This window comes from Capra hircus, chromosome 2 (genome assembly GCF_001704415.2).
Source record: "Capra hircus breed San Clemente chromosome 2, ASM170441v1, whole genome shotgun sequence".
NCBI lineage: Eukaryota > Metazoa > Chordata > Mammalia > Artiodactyla > Bovidae > Capra > Capra hircus.
This window is the reverse complement of record NC_030809.1, coordinates 5,004,351-5,030,089: the sequence shown is the minus strand read 5'-3', so window position 1 is coordinate 5,030,089 and position 25,739 is coordinate 5,004,351. Positions and strand designations below refer to the sequence as shown.

The following is a 25,739-nucleotide window of genomic DNA, read 5'->3' as shown; positions in this document are numbered from 1 at the left end:
GGACTCCAAGAACATCTACAGGGCTCGGCTGGAGACTGAACGCGAGGGCAGGGCCTGCGCTGACTGCTCACCCCTGAATCCGCAGGCACAGAGCAGGCAACCGCTTAACACTGGATGAGTGGGTGTGGAAGGGGGGAAGGGGGATCGCGGGAGGGGAGAGGGGAGGGCTGCGATGCCAGGTGGGCACCAGGGAGGTCAAACAGCCAGCTTCCCCAGCCCAACTCAGGAAGCCCCGGTGAGAAGCCCGCGTCCCTCCAGCTTTGTACCTGTGCACGTATGCTGTGGCCACAGGAACGTTCACATCCAAGGAGATGAGCTTCATGTCCCTTGAAGTTATGAAACAACACTTTTTTTTTTTGGTGAAGCAACACATTTTGAAGGAGAATTCCCAGAGAAGGCAGAATCCTTGGTGCACATTTTCTGCAGTGAAACAAAACAGATTTATAAACATCCCTTTGAAATGGTCGGGGAGGGAGGGCCTGGAGAGATTTCAAAGAAGCGGCAGCGAATAGAAATGCATTGTTCTCAGAACCCCTGATGACTCACTTAGGATGTGTAAAAGCCTTCTTGGTCACATGGGCGCTGCCTCCTTCACCTGTGGGGCAAATGTAAGCATAGTCATAAAGGTCTTCAAGGGGTCACCCCAACTCCAGGTCTCCTGAGCCTTCCTTTTTCCATGTAGGGGTTGTTTTGCAATAACGACCCTGCTAGAAGAATTTTTAGGAACTAAGCCCTGGGGCTGGAGAAGGGTTCTGCATTGTTGTCGTTCACTCCCTCACTAAGTTGTGTCCAGCTCTTTGCCACCCCATCGGCTGCAGCACACCAGGCTTCCCCGTCCTTCACCATCTCCCGGAGCTTGCTCAGACTCATGTGCGTTGAGTCAGTGATGCCATCCAACCATCTCATCCTCTGTCGTCCCCTTCTCCTCCTGCCTTCAATCTTTCCCACAGGGTCTTTTCCAATGAGTCAGTTTTTCGCATCAGGTGGCCAAAGTATTGGAGCTTCAGTTTCAGTACTTCCAATGAACAGTTAGGATTGATTTCCTTTAGGATTAACTGGTTTGATCTCTTGGCTGTCCAAGGGACTCTCAAGAGTCTTCTCCATTAAGGATGAACTAATATTTCAGTCTATCCATGACTGGAGATGCCAGACAGGACGGGGGTGGACACTCCCAGCTCTGGAGAGGAGGGCCCCTGGCAGGGAGCTGGGCCTGGACTCTGCCCTCCAAGAGCCAATGGGGGCCAAGATGATGGAGGAGAGGAGCGCTGGGTCTACCGGCTGCGGGCGGGGCTGCCTTGGAGATGGAGACCAGCTCTCCCCTCTGCCCCCAGGACTGCGCCCCCGGCTACACACGCACCGGGAGCGGACTCTACCTCGGCCACTGTGAGCTGTGTGAATGCAACGGCCACTCAGACCTGTGCCACCCGGAGACCGGGGCCTGCTCGGTAAGATGCACGCGGGGCCAGGGCAAGGGACCCCTTGGCTGGGGCTGGGCGGGGTATCCGGGCTGGCTGTGGGGTGGGAGGGCTTTGGTGTGTTTAGACAGACGTCCAGGGGCAAAGTCAGAGGGCTCATTCTATGGGGCAAAGTGCCTGGGCCAGCAGGTCTAAGGCATTGCGGGGTTGCAGACATGGTGGGGTGGGCAGGGCTGTGGGTTAGCATCCTTCTTTACACAGAAAGCTTCAGAGGAGTTCCCTGGTGGCCCAGTGGTTAGGACTCCGAACTTCCACTGCAGTGGGCGTGGGCTCAGTCACTGGGCGGAGAACTGCGATCCTACAAGCCACGTGGTGCCGCCTCAGAAATCAAGAAAACAAGAGAGCATTCAGTTCAGTTCAGTCACTCAGTCGTGTCCGACTCTTTGCGACCCCATGACTCGCAGCACGCCAGGCGTCCCTGTCCATCACCATCTCCCAGAGTTCACTCAGAGTCACGTCCATCGAGTCAGTGACACCATACAGCCATCTCATCCTGGGTCGTCCCCTTCTCCTCCTGCTCCCAATCTCTCCCAGCATCAGAGTCTTTTCCAATGAGTCAACTCTTCGCATCAGGTGGCCAAAGTACTGGAGCTTCAGTTTGAGCTTTAGCTCATTCCTTCCAAAGAAATCCCAGGGTTGATCTCCTTCAGAATGGACTTGCTGGATCTCCTTGCAGTCCAAGGGACTCTCAGGAGTCTTCTCCAACACCACAGTTCAAAAGCATCAATTCTTCAGCACTCAGCTTTCTTCACAGTCCAACTCTCACATCCATACATGACTACTGGAAAAACCATAGCCTTGACTAGATGGGCCTTAGTCGGCAAAGTAATGTCTCTGCTTTTGAATATACTATCTAGGTTGGTCATAACTTTTCTTCCAAGGAGTAAGCGTCTTTTAATTTCATGGCTGCAGTCACCATCTGCAGTGATTTTGGAGCCCAAAAAAATAAAGTCTGACACTTTCTACTGTTTCCCCATCTATTTGCCATGAAGTGATGGGACCAGATGCCATGATCTTCGTTTTCTGAATGTTGAGCTTTAAGCCAACTTTTTCGCTCTCCTCTTTCACTTTCATCAAGAGGCTTTTTAGCTCCTCTTCACTTTCTGCCATAAGGGTGGTATCATCTGCATATCTGAGGTTATTGATATTTCTCCCGGCAATCTTGATTCCAGCTGTGTTTCTTCCAGCCCAGCGTTTCTCATGATGTACTCTGCATATAAGTTAAATAAGCAGGGTGACAATATACAGCCTTGACGTACTCCTTTTCCTATTTGGAACCAGTCTGTTATCCCATGTCCAGTTCTAACTGTTGCCTCCTGGCCTGCATACAGATTTCTCAAGAGGCAGGTTAGGTGATCTGGTATTCCTGTCTCTTTCAGAATCTTCCAGTTTATTGTGATCCACACAGTCAAAGGCTTTGGCATAGTCAATAAAGCGGAAATAGATGTTTTTCTGGAACTCTCTTGCTTTTTCCATGATCCAGCGGATGTTGGCAATTTGATCTCTGGTTCCTCTACCTCTTCTAAAACCAGCTTGAACATCAGGGAGTTCACGGTTCATGTATTGCTGAAGTCTGGCTTGGAGAATTTTGAGCATTACTTCACTGGCATGTGAGATGAGTGCAATTGTGCTGTAGTTTGAGCATTCTTTTGCATTTCCTTTCTTTGGGATTGGAATGAAAACGGACCTTTTCCAGTCCTGTGGCCACTGCTGAGTTTTCCAAATTTGCTGGCATATTGAATGCAGCACTTTCACAGCATCATCTTTCAGGATTTGAAACAGCTCAGCTGGAATTCCATCACCTCCACTAGCTTTGTTTGTAGTGATGCTTTCTAAGGCCCACTTGACTTCACATTCCAAAATGTCTGGCTCGAGATTAGTGATCACATCATCATGATTATCTGGGTCATGAAGATCTTTTTTGTACAGTTCTTCCGTGTATTCTTGCCACCTCTTCTTAATATCTTCTGCTTCTATTAGGTCCATACCATTTCTGTCCTTTATCGAGCCCATCTTTGCATGAAATATTCCCTTGGTATCTCTAATTTTCTTGAAGAGATCTCTAGTCTTTCCCATTCTGTTGTTTTCCTCTATTTCTTTGCATTGATCGCTGAAGAAGGCTTTCTTATCTCTCCTTGCTATTCTTTGGAACTCTGGATTCAGATGCTTATATCTTCCCTTTTCTCCTTTGCTTTCTGCCTCTCTTCTTTTCACAGCTATTTGTAAGGCCTCCCCAGACAGCCATTTTGCTTTTTTGCATTTCTTTTCCATGGGGATGGTCTTGATCCCTATCTCCTATGCAATGACACGAACCTCATTCCGTAGTTCATCAGGCACTCTATCTATCAGATCTAGGCCCTTAAATCTATTTCTCACTTCCACTGTATAATCATAAGGGATTTGATTTAGGTCATACCTGAATGGTCTAGTGGTTTTCCCTACTTTCTTCAATTTGAGTCTGAATTTGGTAATAAGGAGTTCATGATCTGAGCCACAGTCAGCTCCTGGTCTTGTTTTTGTTGACTGTATAGAGCTTCTCCATCTTTGGCTGCAAAGAATATAATCACTCTGATTTCGGTGTTGACCATCTGGTGATGTCCATGTGTAGAGTCTTCTCTTGTGTTGTTGGAAGAGGGTGTTTGCTATGACCAGTGCATTTTCTTGGCAAAACTCTATTAGTCTTTGCCCTGCTTCATTCCGCATTCCAAGGCAAAATTTGCCTGTTACTCCAGGTGTTTCTTGACTTCCTACTTTTGCATTCCAATCCCCTATAATGAAAAGGGCATCTTTTTTGGGTGTTATTTCTAAAAGGTCTTGTAGGTCTTTATAAAACCGTTCAACTTCAGTTTCTTCAGCGTTACTGGTTGGGGCATAGACTTGGATAACTCTGGTATTGAATGGTTTGCCTTGGAGACAACAGAGATCACTCTGTCATTTTTGAGACTGCATCCAAGTACTGCATTTCAGACTCTTTAGTTGACCATGATGGCTACTCCATTTCTTCTGAGGGATTCCTGCCTGCAGTAGTAGATGTAATGGTCATCTGAGTTAAATTCACCCATCCCAGTCCATTTTAGTTCGCTGTTTCCTATCACCAGTGTGACGCATGTTTTCTGTAGAAGAATCAGACTGTAGAGATAACTTAAAAAGAAAGTTCAGTTCAGTTCAGTCGCTCAGTCGTTTCTGACTCTTCCCTGAAATCCTACCATCTGGAGGTAATCACTGTCAACATTAGCCTGTGGAGTTCTTTTCTCTGGGCACATATTTACACAGATTAATATACCTTTCATTTTGCAAATAAGCCCAGGATCACTGTGTTTCATGATCAACTTTTTTTCACTGCTTGACATCTTTCAATATTTCAATATTTTTTATACCTGAACTTTTCAGAGTGCTATATGTATAGCCCTCCAGGATACGTGGTCAAGGACCAGGTGGTTGACAGAACCACCAACTAAATATCGAATGAGGATTATGCTACATTAATTAAAAAAAAATAAATCTCTTTGGAGGAAAACATAAAATGCACACACATTTTTAACAATTAAGTGCTTATTTCCAAAACTGCCCCCATACACCCAAGTGGGTACTTTCCTATGATATTACAGGTATTTAGATAGAAAAAAATGTAAGAAATGCAATCAGTATCCTTTTTGATAGCTTTTTGGATGGAATTTCCTTTTTTAATTTTCTCGGTTCTTTTTTTCTTGGTGTGTTTCCAGCATTGTGCTTTTAACCCACCGCTGAGATGAATGGAACATCCTGTAGTGAATTCATTGTGCCCCTCCCTCATTATTTCTTTAAGATAAGCTCACGAATGTGGAATTTCCAGATCAAGGGATTGCCAGATCATATGATTTGGGGTAAATTTTTCCAAATAGCAAGTGGCTGACATCCTTGCGCCTTGCAGCAATGCCAGCACAACGCGGCCGGGGAGTTCTGTGAGCAGTGTGCCCCTGGCCACTACGGAGATGCCACGGCCGGAACACCCGAGGACTGCCAGCCCTGCGGCTGCCCGCTGACCAACCCAGAGAACATGTGGGTGCCCTTGCTCAAGGCCCAAGGGAGTGGAGGGCATTGCACTGACTCTTGTGTGAAAGTGGGGGGAACAGGGGAGGGGGTGGGTGTTCCAGAGCCTGAGCTTCGCCTCCTACCGCAGGTTTTCCCGCACCTGTGAAAGCCTGGGAGCTGGAGGGTACCGCTGCACAGCCTGCGAATCTGGCTACACTGGCCAGTACTGTGAGCAGTAAGTTTGCTGTAGGAGGGAGGCAGGGAGCGGGGTGTGGGGTAAACTCCTAGCTGAGAGTCCTGGATGATGTTGCTCAGAAAGGTCCCTACCAGGATCAGGTCCCTCCCCTGCCCAAAACCCTGCCAAGATTCCCCAGTGCCCTTGGGGCCAGCCCAAGCTCCTTAGGTGGTAGCTTTATCACTCACCAGGCTCATCCCACTTCTGACACCTAACTCTGTGCTCTAGCTGGGTGTCCCTTCTTGGCTCCTGCATGTCCAGTCTTTAGCTGTGCTGTTTTGCTCTTCATGGATCGTTCTCCATCCACATACTGACCCCCGCCCCCATCCTGGCTAACTCCTGTTTGGCCTTCAAGGCTCAGCTGTATTCCATTGTTCAGTGCGTTTTTATTGAGACTCTACTCTGTGCCGTGCAGTGTAGAAACGTGTTGGAAAGAAAGCGATGAGCAAAACAGATTCAGTCCCAACCCTTATAGAGTCTCCTGACTGTAATGGGAGACAAGATAGTGGGCAATCCTGCAAATAAATAGTTACAAACGGGGATAAGTTCTCTGCTGGCTAATAGTCTGCTCCAAGGGAATAGAACAGCCCAGGAGTCTCGTCCTCTGGGAAGCATCCTGATTCTCAAGGCTGGACGAGTGCCCCTCTCCCACCATGCCCCTCCAGCCCCCATACATGTCCCTCACTTTCATTTATGTGGTTCCTTAAGAGCAAGGATTTTATCATGTTTGCTGTTGTGCATCCATAACATTGCTTAGCGTGTGTGTGTGTGTGTGTGTGTTAGTCACTCAGTCGTGTCCAACTCTTTGTGACCCCATGGACATAAATGTTGTTGAATGAATATTTCCCTGACTCCAACCTGCTGACCTTTCGCCCCCACCCCCACCCCGGCTCCATTTTCTCAGCACAGAGGCTCTGCGCTGGGGCCTTTTTGGTCTCTGAAAATCCTTCCTGAGCTCTGAGCCTCCTCACCCTGTAGTGGGCAGAGAGCTGGCTCCCCAGGTCGGCCAGGAGGCACTGGAACCCCTGAGGCCTGGCACAGCCTGTCCTTGTCCCTCCTTACAGGTGTGCCCCAGGATATGTGGGTAATCCCAATGTGCCAGGGGGGCGGTGCCTGCCGCAGGGTAAGTGGGACTGTGGTCTTGGATCAAAGGTGATGGGCATGGCAGGGGACCCGGGGCGTCTGAGAGATACTCGGTCTGGGGAGCAGGGTGGGGGCAGGGTGTGCCAGTCTTTGGGAGGGCAGGGAGATTTGGGACAGTGGTGCCTGCTGGGGGCCTCCCGCCTGAGTGGCCTCCCCTGTCCCTCTCCCAGCAGACCAAGCCCCGCTGGTGGTGCAGGTCCATCCAGCTCGGAGCGTAGTACCCCAAGGTGGCCCCCACTCCCTGCGGTGCCAGGTCAGCGGGAGCCCACCCCACTACTTCTACTGGTCTCGTGAAGATGGGAGGCCCTTGCCCAGCAGCACCCAGCAGCGACATCAAGGTACGCATGGCCCCAGGCCCCTCGGCCACCCCGGTGGACAGGGACACATAGACCTGCACCTACCCTACTGAGATCCTGTAGGGACCCTCACGCAGGACTGGGTCGGCGAAGGGTTGCATCTTCACTGATGAGCCCCCACCCCCCACCTTGCCACCAGGCTCAGAGCTGCACTTCCCCAGCGTCCAGCCCTCGGATGCTGGAGTCTATATTTGCACCTGTCGGAATCTCCATCATGCCAACACCAGCCGGGCAGAGCTGCTGGTCACTGGTGAGTTCCTCGTCCCCTGTCCCCAGCACTGCCTGTCCTGGGCCGGGCTGCACACTGCAGACCCAAGCCGCTGGTGCATTCATCGGCCAGAGGGGGACAGTGGTTTCCTGGCCGAGGACACTGGCCAGAAAGATGGGAAGAGATGATGGTGTCAACATGGTAGAACTGATACAGGCAGAACTGGCAGGACTTGATACCGAGAGAGAAGAAAAGTCTAGGAAGATGCCCAAGGGTCTGGATTCCAGCAGCTGGGCACACAGGGCTCCATTTACCAAGATGAGAGAGGCTCCAACAGCAGAGGTTCTTCATTCGAGCTGCCCCCAAAAGCAGAGACTGAGACAAAGGTTTGTGTGCGTGTAGTTTATTTGGGAAATGAAATGAAACTGAGAAGAGGGCACCCAGGAAAGCACATGTCATCACGGAGCACGTTATCACCTAGAGCAGGTGTTGCTGAACACAGCTGGCGCAGCATCAGGGAGCTCCAGAGTAAAGCCAGCTCCTTGGAGTCCCCTCACCGTGCCCCAGCACCCACCCACTGCCCCAGGGCCAAGGGAGCTGGGGTATGTGTGCACCAGCTGCCATCAGTCACTGACTGGGGCCTGTTCCAGGAGCACTGAGGCCGCTGCATTCTGTCCCACCCTGTGGGTAGGCACAGTGACCTGAGAAACCCTCCTGCAAAGAAACGCAGCTGCTGCACAATTCAGGCAGGCGGGCGCAGAAGTGACCGCGCCAGGGCGTGTGCACGGGACGCCAGGGTGTGTGCAACCCCTGCCACCAGCAGGTCCCAGGGAACCACGAGTTTGGTTTTAGCCCTGTTAAAAGTTTGAGGTGTTTGGGGAAACACTGAAGTGTGTACGTGAGGTGGGCATTCTGGAGCTGCGAATCTGGGGCTCAGCAAAGAGGCCCTGGGCAGAGAAATGAATTTGGGAACTGTGGGTACAGGGGTGGGGCAGGGTATCACCCAGGACAGAGCCCTGGGGAGCCCCAACTTGAGCTTGTCAGGTAGAGGAGAGAGCAAGTAGGCACAGCCTGCAGACAGGAGGAGGCTGGGGGAGGGGATGGCTGGAAGTTGGTGGAAACGGCTTCCTGGAGAGAGTAGCCCCCTCGCCAGAAGCTCCCAGGAGGTCAGCTCCAAGCAGAGAAATAACCCTGAGCTGATGCTTTGACAGGAGCGGTTTGCAGTGAAGAGAAGGGGGAGAAACCGGATTGGAGTGAGGCAAAGAATGGATGGGGAGGCAACCAGCAGACAACTGCTTCAAGAGTCTTGCCTTTGAACAGAGGGCAAGAAGTAGGGCAGGAGCTGGGCGGGGGTTGGGGGGGGCGCTTGTGGGGTCAGGGGGTCATTTTCAGATATGGAAAATTCTAGAACACATTTGTCTGTGGAGTGGGATGATCCCACGGGGAGGGAGCCAGAGAGGGCACGGCTGGGCGAGGGGGTCCTCGGGAGGGGCTCCAGCACTCAGGAAGGGGAGTGGAGGGTGGGCTAGAGGTGGGGAGAAGGCTCGCCCTTCAGGGACAGGGAAGAGAGAGGTGGGGAGATTGGGGATCGTGGAAAATTCCTGACTAGTCATTTCAGTTCTCTCCAGAAGCTGAGTTGAAGCCACGGAAGTGGAAGGAGGACTCTGGAGGGTGGAGAAGTTGGGAGGAGGTGTGAAATGGTCGTTTAGGAGGATAGAAACTCACACCAGAGAGAGGAGCCTCGCTCGGGTGAAGTGTGAATTGTTAAGTGCTCATATGTGGTCTGTTGATGAACTGGAGCCAAGGGGAGCTCTGTGGGATGTTCTCTGGCCACAGCCTGATGGGTGCTCGGTGCCCGCGGGGAGAAAGGAGATGATGGGTTTGAGCCAGGAGGAGGGAGGGAGGTGTCAGGGAGTGGAATGGAAGCTAAGCCAGACTGGGGTGATGGAGAGAGAGAGAGGGAAAGTGGACCCAGGACAGGGGCCTGGCCAGCACCCAGCTCCCCGGGGAAACTCCCGCCCCAACAGAGGCTCCCGGCAAACCCATCACGGTCACGGTGGAGGAGCAACGCAGCCAGAGCGTGCGCCCCGGAACCGACGTCACCTTCATCTGCACGGCCAAGAGCAAGGTGGGCAGGGCGGGGAGTGGGCATTGGCGAGGGTCTGTCTCCTGGGGTCTCTGAGCCCCACGCCCATCTCCCTGGCCTCCCCCACCTGCAGTCTCCGGCTTATACCCTGGTGTGGACCCGCCTGCATAATGGGAAACTGCCAAGCCGCGCCATGGATTTCAACGGTATCCTGACCATTCGCGACGTACAGCCCAGTGACGCGGGCACGTACGTGTGCACCGGCTCCAATATGTTCGCCATGGACCAGGGCACAGCCACGCTGCACGTGCAAGGTACACCGCTCATGCCCGTGCCCGACCCACCCGCCCCTGCCCCTTCCTCCACACTCTCCAGGACCCGTGAGCGTCTCTCCATTCAGCTGACAGCTTCTGAACCGGAAGTGCGGCAGGTCCTAACCTCAGAAGAAATGGGGTTGGGGGGTTAGACAAGCAGTATCTCTGCCCTCCCGCCCTCCGTGTTCTGTAGGGAGACACTGAGTCTGGAAACAGTGGACAAACAACAAAATCACACCGGTGCTGGGATGTGAGTGGAGTGAAAGGAAAGTGAGGCTTGGGGTGGGCCTGAGGTGAGAGCTCTTCTACATGGGGTCGTCAGGGACAGCCCCCTGGAGGAACTGACATCTCAGCTGAGACCTGAAGGGAAGAGATGGTGTTCAGCCAAGCAAGAGCTCACAGCGGAAGCAGCATGTGCAAGGGCCCTGAGGCAGGAGCGTGCTGTTTGAGGGAAGGCGAGGCCAGCGTGGAAGGGTGGGTGAGGAACCTGAAGATATGGGCAGAGATGAGTGCACTCAGTGAGACACAGCAGGGGATTCAGATGTTTTTGTTCTGAAAGCCACGAACTGGCCATCAGTGGGCAAGTAAAAAGATCCCATTGACATTTTTTATATTTTTTGGCCACGTGTGCAGCTTGTGGGATCTTAGTTCCCTGACCGGGAATCGAACCCACACCCTCAGCAGTGAAAGTGCAGAGTCCTAACCACTGGATCGCCAAGGAAGTTCCCCCCACCCCTACCGCCGATGACATTTATGTTTTTTAACATTTTTTTGAAGTCTTTATTGAATTTGTTACAATACTGCTTCTGTTTTATGTTCGGGTGTTGGTTTTTTTGGGCCAAGAGGCATGTGGAGATCTTAGTTCCTCGACCAGAGATCGAACCCACAGCCTCAGCAGTGAAAGTGCAGAGTCCTAACCCCCGCAACCACCAGGGAAATCTCTCCCACTGACTGACAATTTAGAGACTCCCTCTGCCTGCTGTGTGGACAAATGGCCATGAAGGGCTGGAGTGGAAGCAAAGGGAGCAGCGAGGAGGCTGTCGGTGCAGGTCCCGCCCCTCCCTGACCCCACACGCTGTCTCCTCGCTCCTCAGCCTCGGCCGCACCGTCCGCCCCCGTGGTCTCCATCCACCCGCCGCAGCTCACAGTGCAGCCAGGCCAGATGGCCGAGTTCCGCTGCAGTGCCACGGGGCACCCCACGCCCAGCCTTGAGTGGACAGGTGAGGCCGTGGCGGGTACAACTGTCACAGCCTGGCTCTCCTGGATGTGGCGGGGTGCCAGGGGGCGGGACGCTAGGAGGTGGACCTCAACCTCTCGGCGCACGGCGTGGGGGGCCCCAGCAATGCCCGTCCCAGCGGGTACTGACCTGCCTCCCCGCTGTCAGGGGGCCCTGGTGGCCAGCTCCCTCAGAAAGCCCAGGTGCATCGTGGCATCCTGCGCCTGCCAGCCGTTGAGGCCTCGGATCAAGGCCAGTACCTGTGCCGCGCACACAGCAGCGCCGGGCAGCACGTGGCCAGGGCCGTGCTCCACGTGCACGGTGAGAGGACTGGGCTGAGCGCGGAGGGTGGGGGGTGGCCCTGGTGGCCCTGGGGAGGTGCTCTCACAGAGCTCTGTCTTCAGGGGGCAGCGGGCCCAGGGTCCAGGTGAGCCCAGAGAGGACCCAGGTACATGAAGGCCGCACCGTCAGGCTGTACTGCAGGGCCGCGGGGGTGCCTAGTGCCACCATCACCTGGAGGAAGGAAGGGGGCAGCCTCCCCCCACAGGTGAGGGTACCTGCCCGGCCAGCTCAGCCAAGTCCCAGCACCTGCCCTCTGCCCCTCCCCTCTCCTCCTCCAGTTCCCTCCAGTTCCTAGAGGGTGCCCTGCTCAGAATTCCCGCTCTGGGCATCCTGGCAGGGGGGCAGCTGTCAGCCTTCTGCTTTGCTGCCTGGGTGCCCACCTGGGGCCCCAGTCCTGGCTCTGAGCTGGCCTGTACGCTTCTGCCTGCCCTCCCTCGCCAGCCCATGCCAGGCTGCCTTTGACCCCTTCTCCCTGTATGGCAGGCCCGCGCAGAGCGCACAGACATTGCCACGCTTCTTATCCCTGCCATCACGGCCGCCGACGCCGGCTTCTACCTCTGTGTGGCCACCAGCCCCGCGGGCACCGCCCAGGCCCGGATTCAAGTGGTCGTCCTTCCAGGTGCGGGGCCTCCAGAGGCTTGGAGGAGTCGGGAGCCGGGACTCCCCCGAGGTTGCCTCAATCCCCCACCAACCCTGCCTCCCATCTTAGGTGCCACCACCCCACCAGTCAGGATTGAGTCCTCTTCACCTTCTGTGACCGAAGGACAGACCCTGGACCTCAACTGCGTGGTGGCAGGGCTGGCCCACAGCCAGATCACATGGTACAAGCGAGGGGGCAGCCTGCCTCCCCACGCCCAGGTATGAGGGTCCCTGAGCCCTGTGGCGGGAGCCCCCGGGGAGTGGTCCATCATGCCCCCAGAGGCTCTCTGCACGAGCAGGGCCCGCCCTTATTCCCCTCTCTCTGCAGCCCCCTTTGTGGGGCAATCCCGGGCGGAGCCAGGTGCAGAGGCTGTGGCGACCAGAGCCCCGGGTTTGCAAGGATGGGAGCATCCTCGCAAACCTCTGTCCTTACCTGGCCCAGGTGCACGGCTCCCGGCTGCGTCTGCCCCAGGTTTCACCAGCCGATTCTGGAGAATATGTGTGCCGAGTGGAGAACGGTTCAGGCCCCAAGGAGGCCTCCATCATCGTCTCTGTCCTCCACAGCCGCCATCCAGGCCCCGGCTACACCCCAGGTGAGGAGCGGAGGGGCTGGGCGAGGGCTGAGCCCTCCGGCCTCCCCTGTGTTCCCGAGGATGGCGCCCGGGGGTCTCTTTGGTGCTATCCAGACAGGGAGAGGCGCTCCCAGCAGGCTCCGATCCCCTCCTTCCCCGCGAGGAGAGATGAGGGGTCTGAGAGTAGAGACAGGTTGACCTGACTTACAGAGACCCCATGGGGAGGGTACTGTTTCCGGAATTCGGCAGTAGGCAGCAGAGTCAGGGTTGAGCTCTGAGCTGGGAGTCAGGTTGACCTGGGTTCGAGTCCCAGCAGTCCTGGTTCAGCCAGCCTTGGACTGGTTACTGTGCCTCTGGGGGCCTCGGGCTCCTCATGTGTGAAATGGGGACAGCACCCCCTAGCACACTGCGAGTGCACAGCACACACTCTGAAGAAAGGGCTGGGGAGTGATCGCCGGCAGCCTGTGGCCCACCCCACCCGGGGTGCTAAAGGACTCTGGTTCCCTGAGAGCCAGAGCAGCTCGTCACGGGCCAAGGTCTAGGTGGGCAGGCAGATGGGACTGGAACGGTGGGTTGAAGGTCAGAGAGGGGAAAGAAGGGTCCAGCTGGCCCTGCCAGTGTGGTCCCAGCCCCCAGGCCTCCCATCCATCCTCCTGAGCTCAGGCCTGGTCAGACCCCAGGGCTACAGGGTGGGGAAGGGGGAGCTCAGGAGCCCTGGCCACTGACCAGCTCCTCTGCGCCCCAGCTCCCGGTGGAGCCCCAGCTCCAGGCGGTACCCAGCCCGTCCGCATCGAGCCCTCCTCCTCTCACGTGGCTGAAGGGCAGACGCTGGATCTGAACTGCGTGGTCCCCGGGCAGGCCCACGCCCAGGTCACGTGGTACAAACGTGGCGGCAGCCTCCCCGCCCGGCACCAGGTAAAGCAGCCCACCGCCCCCCGCCGGCCCAGGGCCAGCCTGCAGGAGGGGCTGGACAGAGCGGCTCCAGCCCCCTCCTGACCTTCCCTGGTTGTGTTCAGACCCACGGCTCGCTGCTGCGGCTGCACCAGGTGTCCCCAGCCGACTCGGGAGAGTACGTGTGCCGTGTCGTCCTGGGCTCTGGGCCCCTTGAGACTTCCGTCCTGGTCTCCATCGAGGCCTCCGATGCCGGCACCATCCCTGGTGAGTGGACAGTCAGTAACAGGCTGGCAGGGGCCCGAGGGCCTTCCCAAGGGCTCGTGACTTCTGTTGCTGATGTGGAGATCGGGGCTGGGAGGCCCACGCTGGGGCTGGCCACGGGGCCCGGCCCAGGCGGCCTCTGCGTTCCTGAATAACCCGCCATCTTCGCATCATTGTTCCATCTGGCCTACTCACGCGCATCCCCACCCCTGCCTCTCTCCCAGCCTCAGTTATCCTCATCCCTCCCTCCCTCCCTCTTCCTCACACCCCTCTGTAAGCCTGGGTTCTTGCCCTAGCCCCCTCCCAAGGCTGCTTTGCTGAGGACCTCAAGGCCAGGAGGCCTCTAACTCTAAACCCACCAGGCCGAGCCGGCTCCAGGGTGGACGGTTCTTGCTGTCTCTCCTGGGAGGCATCTACGACCTGCCCCCTCTTCCCGCAGCCCCGGGACCCGTCCCGCCCGTCAGGATCGAGTCCTCGTCCCCCACGGTGGCCGAGGGGCAGACCCTGGACCTGAACTGCGTGGTGGCGGGCCAGGCCCACGCCCCGGTCACGTGGTACAAACGTGGGGGCACCCTCCCGGCCCGGCACCAGGTACCCAGGGGCAGAAAGGTGGGAGGGGGCCAGCCAGGGCTACGCAGCAGAGGGTGCGGAGGGAGCTGAGCTCAGAGGAACAGGGTACGGGACGCCCCCCGGGCTCTGGGAAGCCCCTCACTCACACCCTTGCCCGCGTCTGTCCAGGTGCGTGGCTCCCGCTTGTACGTCTTCCAGGCCTCCCCGGCGGACGCAGGCGAGTATGTCTGCAGGGCCAGCAACGGCGTGGAGGCCTCCATCACAGTCAAGGTCACCAAGAACCAGGGCGCCAACTTCGCCTACCGTGAGTGGGGCCAGCCGGCCTGGGCTTGAAGGGAAAAGAGGGAAAGGCCAGGGCCGCTCCAGAGGCCTGGACTGACCGAGTGACCGTCTGCTCCCCCAGCTCCTGGTGGCACCCAGCCCATCCGCATCGAGCCCTCTTCCTCCCATGTGGCCGAAGGGCAGACCCTGGATCTAAACTGCGTGGTCCCTGGGCAGGCCCACGCCCAGGTCACGTGGCATAAGCGCGGGGGCAGCCTGCCCGCCCAGCACCAGGTACAGGACTGGAGGATGGACAGGCCGAGAAGGGGATGGGAGGGAGGCCCCTGGGGAGTGGAGGTCAGGGGTGGGAGAGCAGGAGGCTCCTCTGGAACAGAGAGGCCCTGGACCCCTCTGCACAGGTGTGTGATGCAATGCTCAGAACCCATACGCTCTGACGGGTCAGCCCAAGTGTGAGTGTGACTGCCGCTTCCCCCACCTAGTCGTATGGGCAAATCACTTAATCTCTCTGTAGCATATTTTCAGCATCTGTAAAACGGTAATGATCGTACCAACCTTACAGAGTTATCTTAAGGATGAAGTGAACTAATTTGCATGCAAAGTGCTCAGAGTTCTGGCTCACTGAAAGTTCTACGAACTGTTATTAGTGTAATGTCATTAGCTGTTGGTATTGATATATTTTATAGACTTTAGGATGCCGCTGATTGTAAGATGCACCGTAATTTTATGTACCTCTGAGGTTAAAAAAAAAAAGAGAAGAAAACCCTGCCATTTGTAATTGTAATTCGCTATTAGATGCATATCAATTTCAGAGGCATAAAAGTGTCTAGGGAATTCCCTGGCGGTCCAGTGGTTGGGACTCTGTGTTTTCACTGCCAACGGCCTGGTTTCAGTCCTGGTTGGAGAGCTAGGATTCCATAGGCCACACGGTGAAACCCAAAAATAATAATAAAGCGAAAGTAATATGCATGTTACCAGCTCCATCCTACTTTTTAAATTTTAAATGTGTCCAGAAGTTGATGAAGTGTGCTGCTAGTGTTTGCTCAGTTCCCCATGGCTTCTGCTGACCACACCTGGTCCTGAGGCAGCCACTTCTCCACCTCTGAGCAGGATGGAGTTAAACGTCAGTTCTCAGGCTCAGAGTGAGGCAGGGCTGCAGGTGATCAGTGCGAGGATCCCGAGAGGGCCTCCTCTGACCCCACCTCCATTCTGGCCAGACCCACGGCTCCCTCCTGAGACTGTACCAGGTATCTCCGGCCGACTCAGGCGAGTACGTGTGCCGGGTGGTTGTCGGTTCAGTGCCCCTGGAGTCCTCTGTCCTGGTCAGGATTGAGCCTGCAGACTCTGTGCCTGGTGAGTGGTGTGGGGGTTCCGGGGGGTAGGCTCCCCACTCCAGCAAAGGCAGGACCCCAGAGACCAGCAGACCCTACCTCCACTCACACCCTCCCCTCCCCTCCCCACCTCCTCCCAGCTGGGGATTCACTCTCTGCCCTCTGTCCCCAGTGCTGGGGGTCACCCCCCCGGTCCGGATCGAGTCATCCTCCTCACACGTGGCTGAAGGACAGACCCTGGATCTGAACTGCCTGGTTTCTGGGCAGCCCCACGCCCAGGTCACGTGGCACAAGCGTGGGGGCAGCCTTCCCTCCCAGCACCAGGTAGGAGGCGGGGAGCTAAGTGGGGAGGGGGGCCTGAAGGACCCTTGAGACTGAGGAGCTTTGAGTTCAGATATTGCTCTGCCATCTCGCCTGGCCAGTCCTTTGACTTCCCCGAGCCTTAGTGTCCTCATCTGTCAAATGGGCTCACACTGCCTAGCTCACCTGCTCCATAGTGAAAGTGAAAGTGAAAGTTGCTCAGTCGTGTCCGACTCTTTGCGACCCCATGGACTTTACAGTCCGTGGAACTCTCCAGACCAGAATACTAGAGTGGGTAGCCTTTCCCTTCTCCAGGGGATCTTCCCAACCCAGGGATTGAACCCAGGTCTCCCACACTGCAGGCAGATTCTTTACCAGCTGAGCCACAAGGGAAGCCCAAGAATGCTGGAGTGGGTAGCCTATCCCTTCTCCAGCGGATCTTCCCAACCCAGGAATCGAACCAGGGTCTCCTGCATTGCAGGCAGATTCTTTACCAACTCAACCATTAGGGAATCCACCTGCTCCATTGGAGATCCACAAATGCTGATCCTCTACTTCCTCCCACTAGACGCAGTCCCAAAACCCCGTCAAAGGCATTGAAGGGTCCTGAATGCTGGTTCTTCCCAGAAGAGCTTCCCTCAGGCTCTATCAGGCTGGGTGGGGAGGCCGGGGAAGGGAGGCTGAACTGTGAGCCCCAAGTGCAGCTCTGAACCCACCCGGCCTCCCAGGTGCATGGCTCCAGGCTGCGGCTGCCCCAGATGACGCCAGCGGACTCTGGGGAGTACGTGTGCCGCGTGGTCAGCGGCTCAGGCACCCAGGAAGCCTCAGTCCTCGTCACTATCCAGCAGCGCCGTGGCCCCATCCGCTGTGAGTGTCTCAGGGTCACCGCAAACAGGCTGGGAGGGGCCGCTCCACCCTCGCTGGCTCCCACACCGTGACTCTCCTCTCTCCCCACTCTCAGACCAGAACGTGGTGTACCCCGTCCGCATTGAGTCCTCCTCTGAATCCCTGGCCAACGGGCGCACCCTGGACCTCAACTGCCTGGTGGCCAGCCAAGCCCCCCATACCATCACCTGGTACAAGCGTGGAGGCAGCCTCCCAAGCCGGCACCAGGTATGGAGCCAGCGAAGGGGGAGGGTCCATGCCAGGGGGTGTGGCCGGCTCCCACGGGAACCGGGAGGAGCTCCGCAGAGCCCCCTCTGTGCTCATTCAGTCATTCAACATACAGCGAGCGTTCTTGCTAGAGGGGCCCTGGCCAGTGCTGGGGACACAGAGAGGAGTCCCACTGGCCTGCATGAGTCTGTACAGAACATTCTGTGATTCGCTTCCTCCTGGCCCTTCCCTGAGAACCTGCTCCAGGCCGCGTCCCACTTCCGCCACTGAGAATTCTAAGGGGACGAGACCAGGCATGCCCTCGGGTAGCTCAAAGACTAAAAGGGGAAGACAGGTGTGCCACGTGATAGCCCTGCAGGGAGAGTCCCCACGGAGGGCCTCGGCAGGCTTGCCGGAGGGGTGACGGCCGAGAAATAGTACAAAGGCTGGAGGCACCATGCACCCAGCCCAGAAGCTCAGAAAGGCCATTGACAGAGTTCAGGAGACCAGGGTGGGGCTGCCAGAGTCTGGGAGAGGTGGAGGGGCCACGCCCCAACCCACTGATATCTGCTCCGCCTTAGATCGTGGGCTCCAGGCTTCGGATCCCCCAGGTGACACCCGCAGACTCGGGTGAGTACGTGTGTCATGTCAGTAACGGTGCCGGCTCCCAGGAGACCTCGCTCATCGTCACCATCCAGGGCGGTGACTCCTCCCACGGTGAGCACTGCTGAGGGCAGGGGGTCAGGCGAGCGGGTGCCGGGGGAGGCGGTGAGGTCCTGGCACTGGTCACTGACGTCTGACTGCGGCTGTGTGGCCCATTCCTCTCCGTCCCCAGTGCCCAGTGTCTCCCCGCCAATCAGGATCGAGTCCTCATCCCCCACGGTGGTCGAAGGGCAGACCCTGGATCTGAACTGCGTGGTCGCTGGGCAGCCCCAGGCCACCATCACGTGGTACAAGCGTGGGGGCAGCCTTCCCGCTCGACACCAGGTATGGAGTGGAGCCCGGCCATGGGGTGGGCAGCTCGAGGACCGCCGCTAGGACAAGCGGCCCAAAGTATTAGCTGCTGGTCCTTCCTCCTGCTGGGGCAAGACAGAGGGTGGCCTCAGCCAGTCTGATGGAGGAGGCCTGAGCCAGCCGGTGACCCCTCAGCCCCTCAACCCCCTCCATCTCTGCACCCCCAGGCCCACGGCTCCCGCCTAAGGCTGCACCAGATGTCAGTGGCAGATTCGGGCGAGTATGTGTGCCGGGCCAACAACAACATCGATGCCCTGGAGGCCTCCATTGTGGTCTCAGTCTCCCCCGGCACTGGTGGCCCCTCTGGTGAGTCCCGTGAGCGACCCAGGAAGGGGGCGGGAGATGCTGGTACCCGTATTTCCTGGGGAGGAAAGGCTCTGTAGTCAGGGCTCTCAGACGAGGTGGTGAGCTCCCCAGAAAGAAACCTGGGCTCACATCCTGCCAGCACCACTGAGGACCTTGAGGGAGAGACTCCCCTCTCGGCTTCAGGACCCTTGTCAGTGAAGCAGAGATATGGGTCATTTCCGCCTCAGAGAGCTGTCCCGTACAGTGGCCACTAGCCACGCTTGGCCTTCGTGTTTCAATAACCAAGTGCACAGGAGTTGCACTGGCTGGCAGCTGCTACTACATTAGTGGGTCTAGTGCGTGGTAAACACTCCCATCACTGCAGGAAGTCGGTGAATTCTGTGAGGCTGACCTGAGTTAATAATGCACAGAAAGCACTTCGAACAGTGCCTGGCATCCTGTAAGTGCGTAATAAGTGTCAGCTAGCGTTCCTGCCTGGGGGGCAAGTGTTAGCTAGCGTTCCGCCCTGGGGGGCAGTGGCAGTTTCTGCAGTTGAGGCTCCCAAACACGACTTAGGACCAAAGCCCCGGCTCTCTGTCTCTGCGCCCCCAGGCCCCGGCGGGACCATGCCCATCAGGATTGAGTCGTCGTCTTCCCACGTGGCTGAAGGGCAGACCCTGGATCTGAACTGCGTGGTCCCTGGCCAGGCCCACGCACAGGTCACGTGGCACAGGCGTGGAGGCAGCCTCCCGGCTCACCACCAGGTGGGGGCGTGAGTGGGGTCAGGACCTAGTAGGAGGGCTGCTGGACGTGGGCACCCCGGCTTGGGGCCTGTCCCTCACACCCTGCCCAGGAAGGAGACCTGGGAGCCCCCCGTGGGACGCGGGGCCTGCCTGGGTCAGAGGCTGAACCCTGGGCCCCAGCCTCCAAGGGCTGATCCTCCACGTCACCTCACTTCTGCTCTCCCACGTCGTGGCCCCTCAGACCCACGGCTCACGGCTGCGGCTGCACCGGGTGTCCCCGGCCGACTCAGGCGAGTATGTGTGTCGCGTGGCCCTTGGCTCTGGGCCTCTGGAAGCCTCCGTCCTGGTCACCATTGAAGCTTCTGGCTCTGGCACCGTTGTCGTCCCCGGTGAGGATCCCTGCGGTGGGGCTGGGAGGCTGGAGGAGGGAGGAGAGGAGGGGACCAAGGTCGGGAGTGAGAGCGAACGGGTTTTGTCCCCAGGGGGCTGAGAACACGGAGCTAAGAGTCTGGCTCGTGTGGCTCGAGCCCCAGGACTCTGTCCACACTCCGCAGTGTTGCACGAGGGACTCCTGTGTGTCCCTTTCCGCATCCGTCAAGTGGGGCTGGTAGAGCCCTTGCGACAATGACATGCGTTCCTTAAAAGGCTGCAACTTGCACCTCTGGGGTCAGAGAGGGTGGTTTTAAGTGGCACCCTGATAAAAATCTTTTATATCGATGGTGGTGTACTAGACAAAAAACAGCAACACATCAGACCTGTCATAATTGCGCAGAAATCATTGCCTATAATGGGGCTGTGTATTTAAGGGTCATCTTCAGTGACTCACTTAAAGAGGAAAATGGAGAGGAATTAACCGCACAGGCAGTGTGTGGCTGTGAGAGGATTCATGATAATAGTGCCCGAGCTGCTAAGTGATGACCGTGATACACGCTTATTAGGTGGTGGGCCCTGGTATGTCTACACATAGGAACTCATTCCACCCTCACAGTAAACGTTTGAGGTTGGTATGATGGCTCTCTCTGTTTTACAGATGGGGAAACTGCCTCATGGAAAGGCTTTTTTGTTTGTTTGTTTGTTTGTTCGTCTAGGTTTTTTTAATAGCTTTCCAAAGGTTCCACAGCTGACAAATGGCAGGGCTGGGTCTTGGACTCAGGCAGTGTGGGCCTAGAGTCTGGGTTCTTAGCCACATAGTATGTAAGTCCAGGAAACATTAGTGATCCGTGTGGAGGGCCCCGGCCCTGAGCCCCGGCCGCCAGCGATGATGTGAGCTCAGGAGATGCTGGGCCATCGTCTAGAGAATGAGGCGCCTCTGTGCCCCTGGCTAACCCAGCTGCTCCAGGCCTCAGGGGAACGGGAAGGGGGGCAATCAGGACTGTCGTCTGCATAGCCTCTGAACACCTGGGCACCCAGGGGCAGGGGCTGAGGGTGCACAGAGCCCCAGCTCACTGACTTCTTCCTGTGGGCCAGCCCCGGGCGGAGCCCCACCCATCCGCATCGAGACCTCCTCTTCCCACGTGGCTGAAGGGCAGACCCTGGATCTGAAATGCGTGGTGCCTGGCCAGGCCCATGCCCAGGTCACCTGGCACAGGCGTGGAGGCAGCCTCCCTGCTCGGCACCAGGTATGGAGTCTGGAGAAAGCAGGGTGCAGGCATCCCCTCCCTGCTCTGCCCCCTGCCCAGGAGGAAAGGTGGCCCCTGTGCATTCAAGGCTTCAGGAGTCAGGGGGTCAAGGGCAAGCTGAACATGGTTGGGCTAAACCCTTCATATCAAGGGCTGCCCAGAACCTTGGCATGAATTAGGAAATGACACCTCTTGGACTTCCCCAGTGGTTAAGACTCCAATGCAGGCGGAATGGGCTCAATCCCTGGCTGGGGAACTAAGATCCAACATGCTGCAGAGTACGGCCAAATTTTAAAAAACAAAAACAAAGAAACAGAAAAGGACACTCTCACTCAAGACACTGCTTTCTCCTGCCAGGAAAAATGTAATAGTAGACATCCTCCGCAGCGTCTAATGTCAGCAGGGGTCGCCTTTGGCAGGAGACCGCCTCCGCAGTGGCCCGTGGTGGTTCTGCGGGACGGGTGTCAGGGCTGGGCCACCAGCATCCCCCACCCCCGCCAAGTTCACTCTCCCCACCCTGGCCAGGTCCACGGCCCGCTGCTGAGGCTGAACTACGTGTCCCCCGCCGACTCTGGTGAATACTCCTGCCAAGTGTCCAGCAGCTCAGGCACCCTGGAGGCTTCCGTCCTGGTCAACATCGAGGCTTCCAGCCCAAGTCCCATTCCTGGTGAGCGACAGGAGCCACGGGTGGTGCTGGGGCACAGGCTTGGGGCCCCTTCCTGGCCTTGTTCCTCCTGCTTTAGCCCTTGGATCCAGAAAGGTCCCCAGCCACTGGGGACCAAGGTCTCACGTGGCACCCCGGCCCCCAAGGCACCGAGACTCTTATTAAGTCAGTGGCCCTCAGCCATGCCAGCTGCTCTGAAGCAAGTGCACCTCCAAGGAGCACCAGCTGGAGCCCACTGCCCCCTGCCTTCGGCATCTGCCTGCACCCCCAGAGCCTCAGCTTTCTCACCCACCGCCCATTGTGTCCACAGCCCCAGGACTCGCCCAGCCCATCCACATTGAGGCCTCCTCCTCCCACGTGACCGAGGGGCAGACCCTCGATCTGAACTGTGTGGTCCCCGGGCAGGCCCACGCCCAGGTCACGTGGCACAAGCGCGGGGGCAGCCTGCCCGCCCGGCACCAGGTACGGGGGCCCTGGATGGGGAGGAATCCAGAGCGGGCCAGGTTGGACCTGCAGTTACCTTCTGCCTCCCCGACCTTCTCCGTACAAACCCCGGCCTGCCTGGGGACCGCAGGGGATCAAATACTTTCGTGCAAGGAGTTGTCACCAGCCGGACAGTCAAGAGACCTGGGTTATTCTCCTGGCTCTGCTGCTGAATCATCTCCTAAGCCAGTTTCCCCCTCTACAAAGGGGATATGTTGGGCTTGTAGGCATCTGTGAACCACCCTCAGCTGGAGCTCTGAGCTCCTGAGACCCAAGGGAGAACTCTTTACACGCTGGCACGGCTGGGCTCGGGGGCTTGCCCTGTTCCGAGTGCTTTGGCATGATGGCCACTCCTCCTCGTTCCGACAGACCCATGGCTCCCGGCTACGGCTCCACCACGTCTCCCAGACTGACTCTGGAGAATATGTGTGCCGCGTGGTTGGCGGCTCAGGGTCTGAGCAGGAAGCCTCCTTCACCGTCACTGTTCCACCCAGTGCAGGGTCCTCCTACCGTGAGTGAGGCAAACGCCGCAGGCCAGGGGAGGCGGCGAGACCCTGGAACCCACACAGCCCTGCCCAGCCCAGCCCTCTGCCCCCCAGGTCTTAGGAGCCCTGTGATCTCCATCGACCCGCCCAGCAGCACCGTGCAGCACGGCCAAGATGCCAGCTTCACGTGCCTCATCCATGACGGGGCAGCCCCCATCAGCCTTGAGTGGAAGACTCGGAACCAGGAGCTGCAAGGTGAGCCGGACTGGGTGCAGGGGGTTGCTGAAGTTGGGTATGAATGCACGGTGGCCACCACTGGAGGCTGGGCGGAGGTGACCCTGGCACCAAACTCACTGTGTGACCCTGGGTAAAGCCCTTCACCCTGGGGTCTGGGTGTCCCGATGTGGATGGGGACAGGACTGGACCCAGAAGTGTCTCCATCTTCATCGGCCATCTGTGACCTCGTGAGCTGGATACACCCAGACCCGAGGGGTCGGGGCATGGGGCGCTGGTGAGCCTCCTGGCAGCTCCCAGGCAGGAGGACACCGTCACTGACCGTACCCTCCCTGATGCCAGACAATGTCCGCATCAGCCCCAATGGCTCCATCATCACCATCGTGGGCGCCCGGCCCAGCAACCACGGGGCCTACCGCTGCGTGGCCTCCAATGCCTACGGCGTGGCCCAGAGTGTCGTGAACCTCAGTGTGCACGGTGAGGGCCTTCCCCGTTTCCAGCCCCGATTCCCGCCTCTGCCCCTCGCCTCTCTCTTGGGCGTTCTCCCTCTCTGAGTCTCAGTCCCTACGTGGGTTCAGTGGGGAGACCAGTGCCCACTGGCAGCTGCTGACAAGGGGGCTGTGACAGGGCACGTGGCCAGCAGGGCCCCGCGTGTGCATCAGCCGTGTCGCTCCTCTGGACAGGGCCCCCTACGGTGTCTGTGCTCCCCGAGGGCCCTGTGCGGGTGAAGCTGGGAAAGGACGTCACCCTGGAGTGTGTCAGTGCCGGCGAGCCCCGCTCTTCTGCTCGCTGGACCCGGATCGGTGCCCCCACCCACTTGGAGCAGCGGGCGCATGGGCTTCTGGACAGCCACACGGTGCTGCAGGTGAGGCCAGGGAGGTCTCATCTCTGGATCTGAGGCCCAGTCAGAGCCCGTCCTTGAGCATATACTTGGAGGAGAGAGTGGTGGGTCACCAGACGGGTGATGAATTGATGGAGAAGGGGAGGGTTAGGCAGATGATGGGTAGATTGGAAGACAGTCAGGAAGAAAGAAGGAAAGTGGAGAAAAGGGAAGGAGGAAAGAATGGATTGAAGGATGGGTGGTGGGGTGGGTCGATGGATGGATAGATGGGTGGGTCGATGGATGGATGGATGGATGAGTGGGTGGGCAGGTAGGTGGATGAGTGGGTAGATGGGTGGGTAGGTAGATGGGTGGATGGATGGATGGGTGGGTGAGTAGATGGATAGATAGATGGATGGGTGGGTGGGTGGGTGGGTAGATGGGTGGATGAGTGGGTAGATGGATGGGAGGGTAGATGGGTGGATGGTATATGGATGGATGAACAGAGGGGTGGGGTGAGTGGATGGACAAGTAAATGCGTGGACTGGTGGGACATCCTGAGTGTGAGCCCTCAAGTAGCCAGTCAAATAGGAAAGCTAAAAACAGACGAACAAGTAGAGGAAAGAGTTTAAAACCAAGCCAAAGCTAGGGGCTGCCGCCAAGGTCCCCCGCTCAGGGCCTCCCTAACCAAGACCCTTGCTTCTTCCAGATTTCATCAGCTAAACCGTCAGATGCGGGCACCTATGTATGCCTAGCTCAGAATGCACTGGGCACGGCGCAGAAGCGAGTGGAAGTGATTGTAGACACTGGTGCCGTGGCCCCAGGGGCCCCCCAGGTCCAGGTGGAAGAAGTCGAGCTGACTGTGGAAGCCGGACACACAGCCACCCTGCGCTGCTCAGCCACAGGTGCGGACGGGCGCGGGCCCACGAGGCGGGCAGAGCCGCGGGCCTGGAATTTAGACATCTTTGGAGACGCGAAGACGGTGTCATGCCCAGGGAGGGGGCAGTCACCCAGCGATGGCTGAGGGGCCCACTTAGTGGCCCCCATGAAGGAGCGAGCTCACCCAGGTCCCTTCCTGACCACGCCGCCCCCCAGCCAGTCCTGGGGGACAGCCTGTACCAACCTCTGCCACTCCACTCCGTAGGCAGCCCCAAGCCCACAATCCACTGGTCCAAGCTGCGCTCCCCGCTGCCCTGGCAGCACCGGCTGGAAGGCGACACACTCATCATCCCTCGGGTGGCCCAGCAGGACTCGGGCCAGTACATCTGCAACGCCTCCAGCCCGGCCGGGCACGCAGAAGCCACCGTCGTCCTGCACGTAGAGAGTAAGGCCCTGGCCCGCCCTCCCCAGGCTGCCTTCTCTGCACCGCATGGAGGTCCAAGTGCCCCCCACCACCCCCAGCCAGGCTCCACATCCATCCCGGACGGAACCCTGGGAGCCCCATCTGGAGGGTCGCAGGCCCCTCAGGCCCCGGGAGCCTGCCCACCCCTAACACGCACATGCCTGCCTGGGACTTGGCCTTCCGTCATCCCAGTCCTCGGGGCTCAGTGTCCTTCAGCTTCGCCGGTCCCTTTGGCCAGTTGCTTGCCCCAGCGCCAGCTGCCGCCCTGACCTCTTGTCTCCCCCACCCCCGGCCCCAGGCCCGCCCTATGCCACCACCGTCCCGGAGCACGCCTCGGTGCGAGCTGGGGAGGCCGTGCAGCTGCAGTGCCTGGCTCACGGGACACCCCCGCTGACCTTCCAGTGGAGCCGCATGGGTGGCCGCCTCCCGGCGGGGGCCACCGCCAGGGGCGAGCTGCTGCTGTTCGAGGCCGCAGCCCCCGAGGACTCGGGCCGCTACCGCTGCCAGGTCACCAACAGGGTGGGCTTGGCCGAGGCCTTCGCCCAGGTGCTCGTCCAAGGTGAGCGGCTGCGGCTTGGGCTGGGCAGGACGGGGGATCTGTTTTTCCTCCAGGTGCTCATCTGAGCCCTTCGCTTACCCCACAGCTGGCGTCTCACTTGGGGCACAAAGCCCCCCCTTGATTACTCTAGTGGGAACTCCTGCCTTTCCCCTGTTCCCCAAGGCCCG

General features: G+C 58.0%; 1 protein-coding gene across 1 annotated transcript in view; it reads left to right on the top strand.

The window, feature by feature from the left end:
- The window catches only part of HSPG2 (heparan sulfate proteoglycan 2), a 75,284-nt gene that overhangs the window by 34,196 nt on the left and 15,349 nt on the right, over nt 1–25,739 (top strand). The window contains exons 37-74 of the mRNA XM_018066238.1: nt 1,332–1,445; nt 5,386–5,513; nt 5,635–5,721; nt 6,786–6,844; nt 7,038–7,202; nt 7,360–7,470; nt 9,456–9,556; nt 9,648–9,828; nt 10,923–11,048; nt 11,213–11,365; nt 11,449–11,591; nt 11,870–12,005; nt 12,096–12,244; nt 12,468–12,618; nt 13,343–13,512; nt 13,614–13,755; nt 14,192–14,343; nt 14,491–14,626; nt 14,726–14,877; nt 15,819–15,954; nt 16,105–16,256; nt 16,961–17,099; nt 17,194–17,345; nt 17,906–18,041; nt 18,160–18,311; nt 18,506–18,644; nt 19,236–19,387; nt 19,608–19,755; nt 20,834–20,985; nt 21,511–21,652; nt 21,960–22,111; nt 22,502–22,643; nt 22,732–22,872; nt 23,194–23,328; nt 23,535–23,716; nt 24,381–24,576; nt 24,816–24,995; nt 25,312–25,572. Of these exons, the coding sequence (XP_017921727.1) occupies nt 1,332–1,445; nt 5,386–5,513; nt 5,635–5,721; nt 6,786–6,844; nt 7,038–7,202; nt 7,360–7,470; nt 9,456–9,556; nt 9,648–9,828; nt 10,923–11,048; nt 11,213–11,365; nt 11,449–11,591; nt 11,870–12,005; nt 12,096–12,244; nt 12,468–12,618; nt 13,343–13,512; nt 13,614–13,755; nt 14,192–14,343; nt 14,491–14,626; nt 14,726–14,877; nt 15,819–15,954; nt 16,105–16,256; nt 16,961–17,099; nt 17,194–17,345; nt 17,906–18,041; nt 18,160–18,311; nt 18,506–18,644; nt 19,236–19,387; nt 19,608–19,755; nt 20,834–20,985; nt 21,511–21,652; nt 21,960–22,111; nt 22,502–22,643; nt 22,732–22,872; nt 23,194–23,328; nt 23,535–23,716; nt 24,381–24,576; nt 24,816–24,995; nt 25,312–25,572 (5,545 nt within the window). The remainder of the gene's footprint in view (nt 1–1,331; nt 1,446–5,385; nt 5,514–5,634; nt 5,722–6,785; nt 6,845–7,037; nt 7,203–7,359; nt 7,471–9,455; nt 9,557–9,647; nt 9,829–10,922; nt 11,049–11,212; nt 11,366–11,448; nt 11,592–11,869; nt 12,006–12,095; nt 12,245–12,467; nt 12,619–13,342; nt 13,513–13,613; nt 13,756–14,191; nt 14,344–14,490; nt 14,627–14,725; nt 14,878–15,818; nt 15,955–16,104; nt 16,257–16,960; nt 17,100–17,193; nt 17,346–17,905; nt 18,042–18,159; nt 18,312–18,505; nt 18,645–19,235; nt 19,388–19,607; nt 19,756–20,833; nt 20,986–21,510; nt 21,653–21,959; nt 22,112–22,501; nt 22,644–22,731; nt 22,873–23,193; nt 23,329–23,534; nt 23,717–24,380; nt 24,577–24,815; nt 24,996–25,311; nt 25,573–25,739) is intronic.